This window comes from Neomonachus schauinslandi, chromosome 16 (assembly GCF_002201575.2).
Source record: "Neomonachus schauinslandi chromosome 16, ASM220157v2, whole genome shotgun sequence".
NCBI lineage: Eukaryota > Metazoa > Chordata > Mammalia > Carnivora > Phocidae > Neomonachus > Neomonachus schauinslandi.
This window is the reverse complement of record NC_058418.1, coordinates 32,289,298-32,302,115: the sequence shown is the minus strand read 5'-3', so window position 1 is coordinate 32,302,115 and position 12,818 is coordinate 32,289,298. Positions and strand designations below refer to the sequence as shown.

The window sequence follows — 12,818 nt, the reverse complement described above, 5'->3', positions numbered from 1 at the left end:
GAGTGTTCCTGAGCTTGAGGCTCTCCCCGTGTGCATTTCACCTGGCCTAGAGCTTCTGCTTGGTGCTCTGTTCCTTCCTCAGCCATGACTTCCTTGGGCAAGTCATCTTCGGGCTTGGAGGGACTCATACTCCAGTGCTGGATAAAGAGAGAAGACAGCACAGGGCCCCCTGGGTAGGAAGGTGCACCCCGAGGGCCCATGGTCACCTCAGCATCATTTCCTGGGCAGGCGAGACAGAATCTGGAGCTCGAGTTTTCCGGGAACACTTGTTAGAACCTCTGCCTGCCTCTCCCCTCCCCCACAACCAGGCGGATGACACCATTCGGTGCCAGGTGTGCCCTGACCTGGGCCTGATAAGAGTGTCCTCCCGCGGGGTGTGGGTGCTTGGCACTTGGCCGGAGGACTTTCTCCTTGTGCTTGCCAGGGGACCGGCGACAATGTGGAGGGCTGCAAAGGTCAGGGCTGAGCCATCCAGGTAAGCCACCAGCAGGCAGGACATCCCAGGCTCCTGGGCCAGGCGGGAACAGCTCCCAGCATCACCTCTTAACCTCAATCTGGGCTCAGTGGCCAAGGAAGCCATCTCAGGAATCACCAGTGGGGCAACCTGCCCTCTAGTGGTGGTAGGCCGGAACTGCACCCCGCCGGCCTGCTTTTCACAATGGGGTGTGGCTCTGGAAGAAAGCTTCTCCGGTGATCTACTTGTTCAGCCCACAGGCGGGTGACAGGCAGTGGGTGCTGTTCTCCCACCATTTCAAGCATCTCTTCACCTCATATGATACTCATCCCTGAAAGGGGAAGGGAGCTAGCATGGAACCGGTACCTGCTGCCTACTAGGGACTTTGTATACTGTGCTTCCTGGACGCCTCCGAAGGTCCTGGGGGCCAAGGGATATTACTAACCCATGTCCAGAAATAGTTTCTGTCTTCGAAGACAGGCAGCAAGGAGTCAAGTCACAGTCCACTCCATGCCCATCTGACTTCCCAAGCCATGTTTTTTTACGTACCACCCACCAGTGGCCCCCTCCAGGTCAGGAGATTTCCAGGCCTTCACAAGGACCAGGCAAGCAGCAAAAGGGAGGGGAGCACGTCGGGGAGTGATGGGGACTGGGGCAAACAGAGGTGTGTGCTACACGGTCAAACCACTCCACAGATTCCCCGATTCCCTAACACCTAATGAAAGCTGAAAATCTGGATTTTCATGTAAAAGCTCTCACTTTTAAACACTGACGATTGGGCGCCTGGGTGGCTCAGTTGGTTAAGCGACTGCCTTCGGCTCAGGTCATGATCCTGGAGTCCTGGGATCGAGTCCCACATCGGGCTCCTTGCTCGGCGGGGAGTCTGCTTCTCCCTCTGCCCTTCCCCCCTCTAATGCTCTCTCTCTCTAATAAATAAATAAATAAATCTTAAACATTGACGATTGATTCAGAAAAGAGTTTAAATATCATGCAAGTCAAACAAAGAATGTTTCTAACACTTTGAGCTTCTATAATACCCTCATGGTGCTGCTGACTCCGGAGCGGGGAGGCAACTTGCCCACGAGCCCGTGACCATGCAGAGACAGGGTCTGGACTTGACCCCGTGTCTCCTGACTCCGAGGCCAGTTTTCCTCTCAGGTCATCTCTCTGTGGTCTGTCCTGCTCTCCAGGCCCTGGGGCAGGGGGTGAAACACTCCTGACCTTGGTGAGTTAGCAGGACACATCAGACTCAGGGTAGAGGCTGGGACACCATCCACATTTATTGGTCAAATTTTGCTTCAAGTGTGGCAGGGCCATCCTCGGGCCCTTTTGGAAAGAACAAGAACATCAGGTAGCACGTGCAGCCCCTGCTGGGAGCTCACCCGGATCCTGCTGAGGTAGTATCTAGACCCAGTGGCCATCCCTGATTATCTTGGTAGTGCCTACCTCCACACCCTTAGACCTGGCTTTTTCCGTGACGTAGGTCAGACTGGGCCTGTACACCATTCCCGAAGACCATACCTAGATCTGGGCCCAAAGTCTTTGGAAGCTAGGGTTCAAGAGGAGGGAGCCATCCCATTTACAAATGGGAAAACTGAGGCTTGAGGCAAGACAGGACTCATCCAAAAGCCTCGTGGCTGAGTCCTGGCTTGGCCCTCAGGCCTCTGGGCTAGTCAGTGCTTGGACACTCTCCCCATCCCATTTCTGGATGGAGAACACTCCCTGGCCATACTGCTCTGAAAATGCAATGTATAAATACATCCTTGGCTTTAAAAAGTAATAAATTAGATTTTATACCAGCCTGAGGGGATCTGGCCAGCCACATGTTGTATGATAGGAGCATCTGTCACATGTCCTGTGCGAACCACAGATCATGTGGCCTGCCACGGTGTGGTGCCAGGACCCATGCCACTGACCCCAAGGCCACGCTGCAAGTTCCACAGAACGTCGCATAGAATTCTGCCGTGTGTGACCCGTGTCACATATCACATCATGACACTTTCATTGTGTGACATGTCCCCAACTGGTCATGCCTGTCCCATGCAATACAGGGTAGTCTTTTGGCCATGTAAGGTTCCTGGTCGCTTCCTGAAGACCGTGGCAAGACAAATATGCCCCTCCTTCTTGGGGCAGCACGCAGGGGCACCCAGCTGAGGCTCTTTTCCTGAGCCCTCTGTCCTGGTGAGTGGAAGTTGGCTTCACTTGGCTCAATTCGAAGGATCTCGAGGGGGGCCATCAACTACCCCGAGGGGCTGGGGCTGCTTGTCGAAGAAAGCAAAGTCCAGCCTGGGCTCCTGGCTCTGCAGACACTGGGCCATGTCGGGGGAGATGGGGTTGTTCCAGAGGCTGCAGGGCACAGAGACAGGCACTCAGCTCTAGGAGCGGCTTGCTCATCCTCTTGTCTCCATCCCCTGTCCCATCTACAGATGCGGAGACCCAGGCTCAAGAGGGGAAGAACCATGCGTGCCCAGAGCTACCTGGCAGAGGAAGCTTAAACCAGCATGGCCCCCCTAGGGGGATGGTGTCCTCCACACCCAGCTCCTGACTTCTCCCACTCAGTCTTCATCCCTAGGAGCTCGTGATCGCAGCCAGGACCATGCTCGTATGACATATTTGTGCAAATAAGGAAAACGCTCCCCTTCTTCACAACACTTTACTTCCATCATTTGAAATTGTCATGAAATATTGATTTCTATTAAACAAGCCACTTCACTACATTTATTAGAAATCCAACATATCTACTATGTGAATGATGGCCTGTAGAGGCAATGACTTTGTGCAGTGCACAACCTATACGGCTGTATGTGGTGGCTCTGATTATACCATTTTTAAGTGCTTACTATGTGCTAGGTATTGGGTTCAGTGCTTTATATAATCGTTTAGTCCTCACAGCAACTTTCTGAGGTAGATACTATCGCTGAGCCCACTTTACAGATGAGGAAATTGAGGTCAAGAGAGATTGAGTTACTGACATAAAGTTCCGTAACTGGCAAATGGCAGAGCTGGGATTTGATCCAGGTCCGTGTGCTGCCAAATTCTTGGTGGAGAAACTTAAGTCTCTTCTGATAATCCCCAAGCCAGGTCTTGCCCCTCCTACAGGGAGTCCCCTTCCATTGTAGAGGTCGGTGTGGCCTCCCACCCATCATCCCTGCCCCTGTGAGCCCCTTTTACCGAATGACTTGGATGCCAGACCCTTGTGCCAGCCCTTCGACCAGGAGCCAGGCTCCACAAGCTGTGATCTGGTTCTTCTCCAGGCTTCTCAACAGATAGCAGAGAAAGGGGAAAGAGAAACTGGCATGAGTGTGGGAGATGGGCTCCCCTATATGCCCCGCCCCCAGGCCAAGATGCTTACAGAACCCAACAGACAACAGTGCAGCAGGAAGGCTGAAGGCTGGGACCCAGGGAGAGCTAAGGTTGGCAGGGGCCTGACCCAGTGGCCTCTTGGCTGTCCCCAAGGATGCAGGTCCCCCTTCATGTCCTCCCCCAGTTCTGGTTTCCCAGGATGTGCCCCTCATACTCCATTCTCTTCAGCCGGCTCATCTGCGGCAGGACCTGGGCCAGCTCCGCAGCCGCCTCATCCCCGAGCAGATTCCAGGACAGCCTGCAGGGGAGGGGTCCTGAGGTCAGTGGTGGCAGAACAGTGAGGTCGAGGGGCAGAGACAAGGTGGCAGGTAGGGAGGGCTGGGGGCCAATGGCGGAGGTTGCCACGCAGGTGCAAGAAAGGCCACTTGATTGGGAGCTTGTGTGCCCTCCCTGAAGACTTTTCAGGACGGAGGTGTTCCCTTCCTCCCCCCAACTGCATTTTTGAGCTGGTCATCTCTCAAGAACCCAGACAGCTTGAGAGCTGGCTGTCCAGAGAATTCAGAGCACATGGTCTGCAGCAACAATGTCCTGATCCAAACTTCTACCTTGCATGTGCCTCCATCATAATGTTTGCCCTATCCATGCACCCCATTTTTCTTTAAAGCAGTCCTCCCCCCTGCTTTTTTTTTTTACTTTAAGAAATTAATCTTAGGAAATACTTGTCACTACTATCAGTGGGAAACCTGTGTTGACAACCCTAAATAGAAGGTAGTTACAAGGATAAACACAGCACAGACAACAGTATTAACTTCTAGTTGGAACCTATGTCCTTCCAAAGGTGCTGAGCCTGTGGCCTGCCCCCTGCTGGTTAAAAAGGGAGACTCGCAAAGAAAAACTGAAGCGGAAAAAATTCAAGCCCTCTCTGGCGCGGGAGTATTTCAAGACCATGACAATTAGGTTGCACTGGCTAATCTCTAATTTATCTTTGGTATGAAATAATTATCTGCTCCATGGTCATATACAATATTTCTTGGCTTTTCAAGCAAAAAATAAATAAATAAGGAGAATCACCACTGTTAGGTGTTAAAGATGCCTTAGCATGGATCTGAGACTTTCTCTTTGGTGTCATGTAATGAGAAAGATTAAAACCTTTAAGATGGACAAACCATAAGAGACTCTTAATCATAGGAAACAAACTGAGGTTGCTGGAGAGGAAGGGGCATGGAGGGAGGGGGTAACTGGGTGACGGACATGAAGGAGGGCATGTAATGTAACGAGCACTGGGTGTTATATAAACCTGATGAATCACAAGCCTGTACCTCCGAAACCGATAATACATTTTATGTTATTTGAATTTAAATAAAAATGTTTTTAAAAAGCCCTTTAAGATGCAAACCTAATATCCCCTTAGAATCCCCTGCATCCTGTACCCTAGGAAACAGTATTTTCTTCCATCGCGTGGTCAGGGTTGCAGGCTAGTCCTGGCAGTGTGGTTCGCCCCTGTGGCTGCCCAAGGTCAGAGCGCCTCTGATTGCCAAGAGGGAGGTGGGTATGGCCAGCAGGCAGGTGGGGGGCATGCTGGTTTCAGCCATGTTTCACTACGAGCAGGTGGTTTATAAATTGAGGCTCCATAAACCAGGTGAGGTGATCCATCCAGCCACCTCCCAAAGGGAAGGTCAGGGGCAAAGAGCTTTTAGAGACCGGCTAGTCTACCTCCCCGCCTCCCCTCTGCCACTCCACAGGTGAGGAAACAGGCAGGAGGGGCTGAATGGATTTGCCCAACATCGCTCAATGGCCAAAAGGTTCAAACTTCCTCGAAAGGAGGTTTAAGTAAGAATGACCTTCCCCATTTACAGATGGGGGGCCGGTTGGGGAGGAAGGTGACCAGTTTTAGGCTGGACAGTGGTGGGCAGCCAGGCCAGGCCCCCAGACACCTGCTTTTCCCAGCTCAGGCTTCGTCCAAGCACTCACAGGATTTCCTCCAGGGCTGGGCAGAGAGCCAGGCTGGCGGCAAGGGGCTTGGCAGCGTGGTTGTCAATCTCACACGAAACCAGGCTGGGGACAAACAAGAGGATGGGATGAAAGGGTATCTGAGTCAGGGGCATCTCCAGCCAGCCGGCTTGCTTCTGCCCCACCGTGCAGTCAGAGTAGGAGGGAGAGGAGTGGCGGGGGGGGGGGGGGGGAAGGGGGGGGAGACTTAGGAAGGTGCCCCTTTTTGCCCCAGGCTCCCTTATACCTGAGGCCTCTGTCACTTCAAAGGCCTTCCCAGGTGTCAGAGAAGGGCTGCCCCCCTCCCCAGCCCAGCTCCCCAGGTAGTCAGCAGAGGTTACTTACTCTATCTGCCTGAGCAGGGGGAGCCCCTGATGGAAATGTGGGACCTCTCTGGCCAGACTGTTCTCTGCCAAGCTGTAGGGCAGGAAGAGACTTGTGAGAGGAGCCCCCAGACCCTCCCTGGCTGCTCCTCTGCCCGGGCTCCATGGCCCCCACTCACTTGATCTCCTCCACATATGGGCGTCCATCCAGGGCCTGGCTCAGGATCAGCGCCCCCTCTTGACTCAGACCGCTAGATGGCAGGCTGGGGAAAGGGGAGTGGGTGGGTGAGGGGAGTTGGGGGGGGGACCGGGTGTGGGGATTGGGAGCCTTCCAGACTCCAGAATCAAGGGAGTGGGCAGGGTGCAGGCAGGCAGGCCTACAACCACGTACCACGGTTTGACCTAAGGCCGGGCAGCTCAGTCAGTGGGGGCCTTGATAACCCAGCGCTCCCGGGGAACCCCACCCAGCCAGCCCAGCAGAAGCCCCCCCCAGCGGAGGGACACTCACTGCAGGACTCTCAGGTGCTGGGGCAGTCTCTGGGCCAGCTCCAGGGCTGTGATATTCCCCAGGACATTGTAGCCAAGCCTGGAAGACGAGAGGGATGAGGCTGAGCACCGGGCAGGCTGGCTCCAGACCCCTGCACTACCCTGGGCCCCCTGGGGACCACAAAGGCCAGGAGGGCGGTGGGGACACAAAGGGCAGAGGGCAGTGGGGACACACTCACATCAGCTCCTCCAAGTGCTTGCAAAGGGCGAGAGACTCTGCCAACCGCACTCCCCCATCTGGGCCAATGCCATTCCCTGAGAGGCTGAGGGCGGGGCAGACATTTGACCCTTGGACACCCAGGTCCCCCCACCCCACCGCCCCACCGCCCCTGCTAGGGCTCAAGAGACCACAGCCCTGCCACACACCTTCTCTGCCTGATGGGGCAGAAAGGGCCAGAGAGGAGCAGGGCCTGCGCTGGCTGAAGGTCTCAAAGTTGGCAGGGCAGTTACACGTAAGCCAGCCCCACCACTTGGACACTGAGGGTGGGGGAGGAATGTCAGCCTGAGCCAGGGTCAGTGTCACTCCCGACCGCCGTGTGGCTACTGAGGGCCCCCGACAGTAGGACTGACCACTCACTCGATCTTCCTGAGCTCGGGCAGCCCTGGCAGGACGGCAGCTAAGTGCTGGGCACCGATGTCTCTGATCTGGTTGTGGCTCAAGCTTGGGGAGAGAACAGTAGAACTGGAACCATCCGCCTGCCACCCAGGTCATTTTGTCCACATCCTCCTCCCCGAACAGAAGAGCAGGCTGAAATCTGGAGGGAGGCCCCCGCTCACACTGAGCGAGTCCCCTCACCCTGTGTTAGGTGAGGACTTCAAACCCTTGTCTTCTGTTTAGGATCTTCTCCCCGATGTCTGACCTGAATCCCTCTTGCTGCAGTCCACACTCTCACACCCTATCTTGGGGTCTCTTGAAGGTCTAGGCCCGGGGTCATGCAGTGGGAAGTGGGACTAAGCTGGGCAGGGCATACTCCATCAGGGAGCCCCTTGTTTTTGTCATCTGACCCTGCCAAAGTTGTCTTGGGTTGGGGGAGGGCTAGGCAACTCACCCCAGCTCCTGCAAGCAGCTGGCCGCTCTGAGAGCCTCGAAAAGCTGGTAGCAGCCGACATCACAAATACCGTTCCTGCTCAGGCTGGAGGAGCAGAGGCCTTGGTCAGGAGCAGGGGCCTAGGCCTTTGCAGGTGCTGTGCTAAGAACTCTACAGTTTGCAAAGCTTTTATACATCCAGGAACCCATATGCCAATCACTAAACTTCAGGGGCTGGGGAGGGGGACAGGCAAGGTAGGAAGCACTGGACCCAGAGTCCAGATGAGAAAACTGAGCCCAGGGAAGAGCCATGACTGGCCCAGGACCGCTCGTGACTCCCAGGCAAGGTGGAAATGCAAGCCCAGAACGCCCCTGTCCCCTGCCCGGGAGCCGTGGCCATAGTTTTTGGTCTGGCCAGGCTTTGCCACAGCCTCTGTGTCAGGAAGCACCGGGCCACCCTGGCTGAAAGCTAATTTCACAGGGCTCCGCAATCCAGGCAAATCATTTCTCCACGGCATAGGTGTTCTGATCGGTGCAAATGCTGGGCTTTTCCATAAAGCCACTTTATTGCCCTTTCTGCACCCTGACCTTGCCCTGCCCCCTTGAATGGCGAAAACAAAACCCAACAAGCCTGCGGAGTCCAACTGTCTCAGCCCTGTGTTGAGAATTTGAAGATTGTTTTGTTTTCTTTCATTTCACAAATTAAACTTTAGGGAAGTGCCTTTCTAAAAATTAATTTTGGACGAAATGACCTAGTCCCATCTGATATGCTTCCCAGAACTCTCTGACCTCTTCCGTCGTGGACTCTACTCGGCCAGTATGGGGGTGGGGACTTGGGGAGACACAAAGCGATGCTTTGTGTTGTCTCTTGGGTTTATCTGTAGTCACTGCATTTTGTATTTCGCAAAATCCCAAGAAAAGAAAGTGTTATATCTGTTAATCAAGGTGGCCAGGGGCCCACAGGGAGAATGTCAAGATCACCAGATTGGAGTCTAGACCCTCATTACTGGTCTACGGCCCCCAGGATTGGTATCACTTGGGAGCTTGTTAGAAATGCAGAATCTAGGCAACACTGGTGCGTGGAATCAGACATGCGAACAAGCACACAGAGGAATGTGTGCACATTAAGGGCTATTCCAGGACTCGGGCTCAACCCCTTCCGGTCACTTCTGTAGCTGGAGGGAGCTGGTGGCACCGGAAGGCAAGAGCGATGGGCACCGACCTGAGAGGGCAGCAACGTCCCCAGGATGGGAGCCACGGAGGGTCTTCAGGGAAATGCCGCTAGTGCTTCCCTGGGCGGGTGGTCACCACAGAGCTGGGGCAAGTCCTCCCACTCATTCCCATGGGGTCCCTTGGCCACTCACCGGAGGCTCTGCAGGAGGGTCATGTGGCTTAGTCGTTGAGTGAGCATGGCCAGGGCGGAGCTGCTGAGCGGGAGATGGCTGAGGCTGGAGGAAAGGAGGCCAGAGGAGGACTCGGCATCACTGGGGTTGGTTCCCAGGTGCAGACCGAGGCCCCATCCAGTCTTGAGGCCTCGGTGCTCAGTAATCCCCAGGGACCTCCAAGATAGCCACTTACATCCACACTGAGTAGACACAGTGTACAAAAACGAAACTGCACGAGACACCCAGAGGCTGTTTCTCTGCACGAGTAAGGCTACCCAGGCAGCAGGTCTGTGTTCCGAATCACACGGGACCCGGACGGCTGACCAGGCAACCTAGCGACCACAGAGTGGGCATACACTCGAGGCCGAGCACTGAGTTCGGGGCCGTCCTGAGAGACAGAACTCTCTCGTCCCCATTTTGCAGATGAGGCACACTGAGGCTCCGAGCATTATCAGAGAGCTTGTTCAAGGCCACATGGAAAGTAGAAGCATCAGGAACAGAACCCAAGGCCACAGGACTCCTGTTCCTGGACCCCTACCATGCATCACCCATGAGATCACACTCCTTCAGGCCCTCAGCCTGGGCAGGAGAGGGGAATAATAATAATAATAGTAGTAGTAGTAGTAGTAGTAGCAGCAGCCGCCGCCGCCGCCAATACTTGCAGAGTGTGAATTCCGTGTCAGGCTCTGTTCTAAGGACTTCATACGTATTATCTCATTTAATCCTTGCCACAACCCTAGAAGGTAGGTACAGCTATTATCCCCAAAGTTAAGACGGGGAGAAAAGCACAGAGAAGTTAAGTAATTTGCCCAGGCTCACACATTCAGAGGTGTCCTGGTCTGCCTAGAATTGAGGGGGGCTCCAGGATGTGGGACTCTGGGCCCCAGGGAAACTGGGACAGCCGTCAACCCAAGAGTTGAACCCAGGGGGTGTGGCTCCTAACCAGGGTCCATGCCCCGGACCATTTGGCCACAGATGGACAGGTAGAAGAAGCCAGCTGGTGGCAGGGAGGAAACACTCAGAAATGACAGATCTGAAATGGGCAGAGGTATCTGGGCAGTGGGGATCCATCCCCGTTCTTCATTATGCCCACTTCAGAGTTGGGGCGGCCAAGGAGGTGAGAGGTAAGGAGCCGTCCTAGTAGCCTAGGAAGCAGAAAAGGGTCACACATCTGTCCTGTTCTCTGCAGTACCTCCAGCCCCAGGCCCTGGCCCAGGTGCCCAGGTAAACACCTGTCAAATGCATGCATGAGCCAATCAATGATCTCACTGGGCCTCCAACACTCCCTCCCACCCCCACCCCCTCCAGCAACAAAAGCTTCCAGAACGAAGGGAGGCTGAGCAGAGGTGAAGGCACATGGGAGGGAGGCCAAAGAAACAGCTTGTGAGAAAGACATGTGGGTCCTCTGGCCAAAGGTCTCTCCGATACCATCCACACCCCAGTCCCCAGGACAAGCAAAAAGGGACAAAGGAGAATTTTATTGTTAAGGGGCAAAAAGTCAGAAGGCTACTTTTAAACTGTATTCAACACATATGTTGAAAAATATCTGGAGGAAAATTCACAAACTGCTCATTCACAGCGGTTTCCCCAGGGGGTGTCACTGCCAGAGGATTTCGTGTCCTTTGTTACATATTTCTGTAATTACAGAACTTTTTATAATAACTAGGGTGTATTTTTGGTCATCAGAGAAACTTAGAGATTAACGGCAGACGATACCATGTAAAAGGTTCCATCTAGATGCTGTTATGTCTGGGCACGGGGTCGGCGGGGGCGGGGAACCTGTCCTTCACACTGAGACTGATTCTGCTCTTGCTGGAACTTGGTGACTTCCAAATTATAGGTGAGAGTAAAAACGTTGCCAGTCTTACCTGCCCCCAGTTCGTTTCCCCTCCTTCTGACAACAGCACCCTGAAACACCACTGGCCCCCCAAGCCCAGACAGTTGGGTGGGCATGTGACCCAGATCCAGCCACTCAGAAGACTGTGTGCTTAGATCCACAGTGCTTGGCTTAGGGGTGGGCATGTGACCTGAGCTAGTCCAGTGAGAATCATCTAGAGCCTTGTGTTGTAACTACAGAGAGAAAGGTGCTCCCTTTTTGCGAAGCTGGTAGAAAGGAAGCCTGCCACTGCAGGGATGACCTGCCTGAGAATGAAGTCAAGATGGGGATGGGGGTGGGGATGGGGCGGAGAGAGAGAGAACAAATACAGAACCCCTGGATACAGCCATGCCTGAAGTTAGCTGCCTTGTAATTTTCTGTGACACAAGCCAGTCAATGTCTGGCTTGGGTCAGTGTGAGTGAGTATTTTATTTCCAGGGATCAAGCATTTTGATGGCACTCAGAGCCAGGTAAGGGAGTAAAAGGGAGGGCAACTGGCTCACCTGTTACCTATCCCGTATCCATTCAGGTATGTCACAGTTGGTGTTACAAGAGATGCAGAATTTCCTAGGCCTACTCCCAGCTCCTCCCCACCTCCCCGCCCCACCTCCCTTCACACCACCACCACTTACTCGAGCCTCTTCAGCCGGCACATCCCCTCAAGGACCCCCATCAGCACTTCGGCGTCCTCCTCACCAAACTGATTGTTGGACAAGCTGGAGGGGACCAAGTACGAGGTGAGTGTTAGACAAGCCTGCCCGGCTCCTGCAGCTGAGCAGTCTCACTAGCTCCCTGTGGGGGGCAGCTGGGGCTCTGCAGATCCTGGCCCACCCTCTTTGTCCAGGCCTCTCGGGGGCACTGCTGGCTCCAAGGGCCGGGCTTTGGGGTCCCTGAGGAGGGGGCATGGCCATCTCAGCTGACCCAGCTGAGAAAGGATGTCCTGGATGAGGGCTGAGAAAGAGGAAGCCAGGGACAGGGGACACACACACACACACACACACACGTGCAGTGATGCCTTCGGCCCCACAGCCCTCCCTGTACCCTGACACCCATAGCCACCCCTGGCAGAGAAGGGTGATGACCCCCACTTTACATTTTACGTGAGCCAGCCCAAGCCCAGACAGGCACCGTTATTCGTCCTGGGTCACTCTGAGCTACTGATAAGTTGGGACCAAGAAGACAGTGCTCAGCCTTCCCGGGCCACACCCAAGGCTGCTGGGCTTCATCAGGGAGCCAAGCGAGAGGCTGAAGTCCCACCACCCACCTTACCAAAGGCCCAGCTGTCCTCTTCACCCCTGCCCTGGGCTGGGCCATCCCTTCCCGTACCGCCCCCCCCCAACCCTGCGACTCACTCCAGCCCCTCCAGGTGGTGGCAGTGGCTCAGACCAGATGTCAGGTGGGCCAGGCCCTCGGAGCTCACATGGCTGGAGGTCAGCCTGGTGGGGGTCAAAGGGCAGCAGGTCGGGCAGGGGCTCTGGGTCTTGAGAGCTCAGAATGCTGATAGCAGAGGGCAAGGAGGAGGGCTGGGGCAGGGGGATGGCACCCTCCTTCCCTTCATAAATCTCCCCCACCATGGAATCATTAAGCTTAGATACAGCTTGGACTAGTTGAATATTTCCCTAAACCACAGTCAGGTAGCAACAATCCCCCTTGCCAGGGATTCCTGGGCATCCCTGGAAGTCTAGCTAGCTAATTGGCTTTTACCACAAGCTCTGCATCTTTACTTAAACCACCAAAATGAGTAGCAGTTATGAGAGAGGTGTTAAAGATACACTAGCACCAAAAGGACACCTTCCCCTTGATGCAATCAGCTAGATTAAAAGAGAACTAAAAGTGAGAAAAGCTCCATTTTGCAACCATCCTACTGACATTTGAATCAGGCAAGAATTATCAACGGAGGTTGAAATTAGTAGGT

The 12,818-nt window shown here is 54.5% G+C and overlaps 1 protein-coding gene across 10 annotated transcripts in view; it reads right to left on the bottom strand.

Moving 5' to 3' along the window:
• Positions 1 to 2,090: 2,090 nt before the first annotated feature.
• NLRC5 (NLR family CARD domain containing 5) overlaps positions 2,091 to 12,818 on the bottom strand; it is a 55,921-nt gene continuing 45,193 nt past the window's right edge. For 9 of the 10 annotated variants that reach the window (XM_021704485.2, XM_044911426.1, XM_044911427.1 and 6 more), the window contains 13 exons: positions 12,256 to 12,339; positions 11,536 to 11,619; positions 9,007 to 9,090; positions 7,665 to 7,748; positions 7,193 to 7,276; positions 6,795 to 6,878; positions 6,578 to 6,655; positions 6,249 to 6,332; positions 6,092 to 6,163; positions 5,729 to 5,812; positions 3,972 to 4,055; positions 3,626 to 3,709; positions 2,091 to 2,800 (listed from right to left, as the gene is read on the bottom strand). In XM_021704485.2, the coding sequence (XP_021560160.1) occupies positions 2,662 to 2,800; positions 3,626 to 3,709; positions 3,972 to 4,055; positions 5,729 to 5,812; positions 6,092 to 6,163; positions 6,249 to 6,332; positions 6,578 to 6,655; positions 6,795 to 6,878; positions 7,193 to 7,276; positions 7,665 to 7,748; positions 9,007 to 9,090; positions 11,536 to 11,619; positions 12,256 to 12,339 (1,129 nt within the window). In that variant the 3' untranslated portion in view covers positions 2,091 to 2,661. The remainder of the gene's footprint in view (positions 2,801 to 3,625; positions 3,710 to 3,971; positions 4,056 to 5,728; positions 5,813 to 6,091; positions 6,164 to 6,248; positions 6,333 to 6,577; positions 6,656 to 6,794; positions 6,879 to 7,192; positions 7,277 to 7,664; positions 7,749 to 9,006; positions 9,091 to 11,535; positions 11,620 to 12,255; positions 12,340 to 12,818) is intronic. The other variant, XM_044911432.1, reaches the window with a different exon arrangement.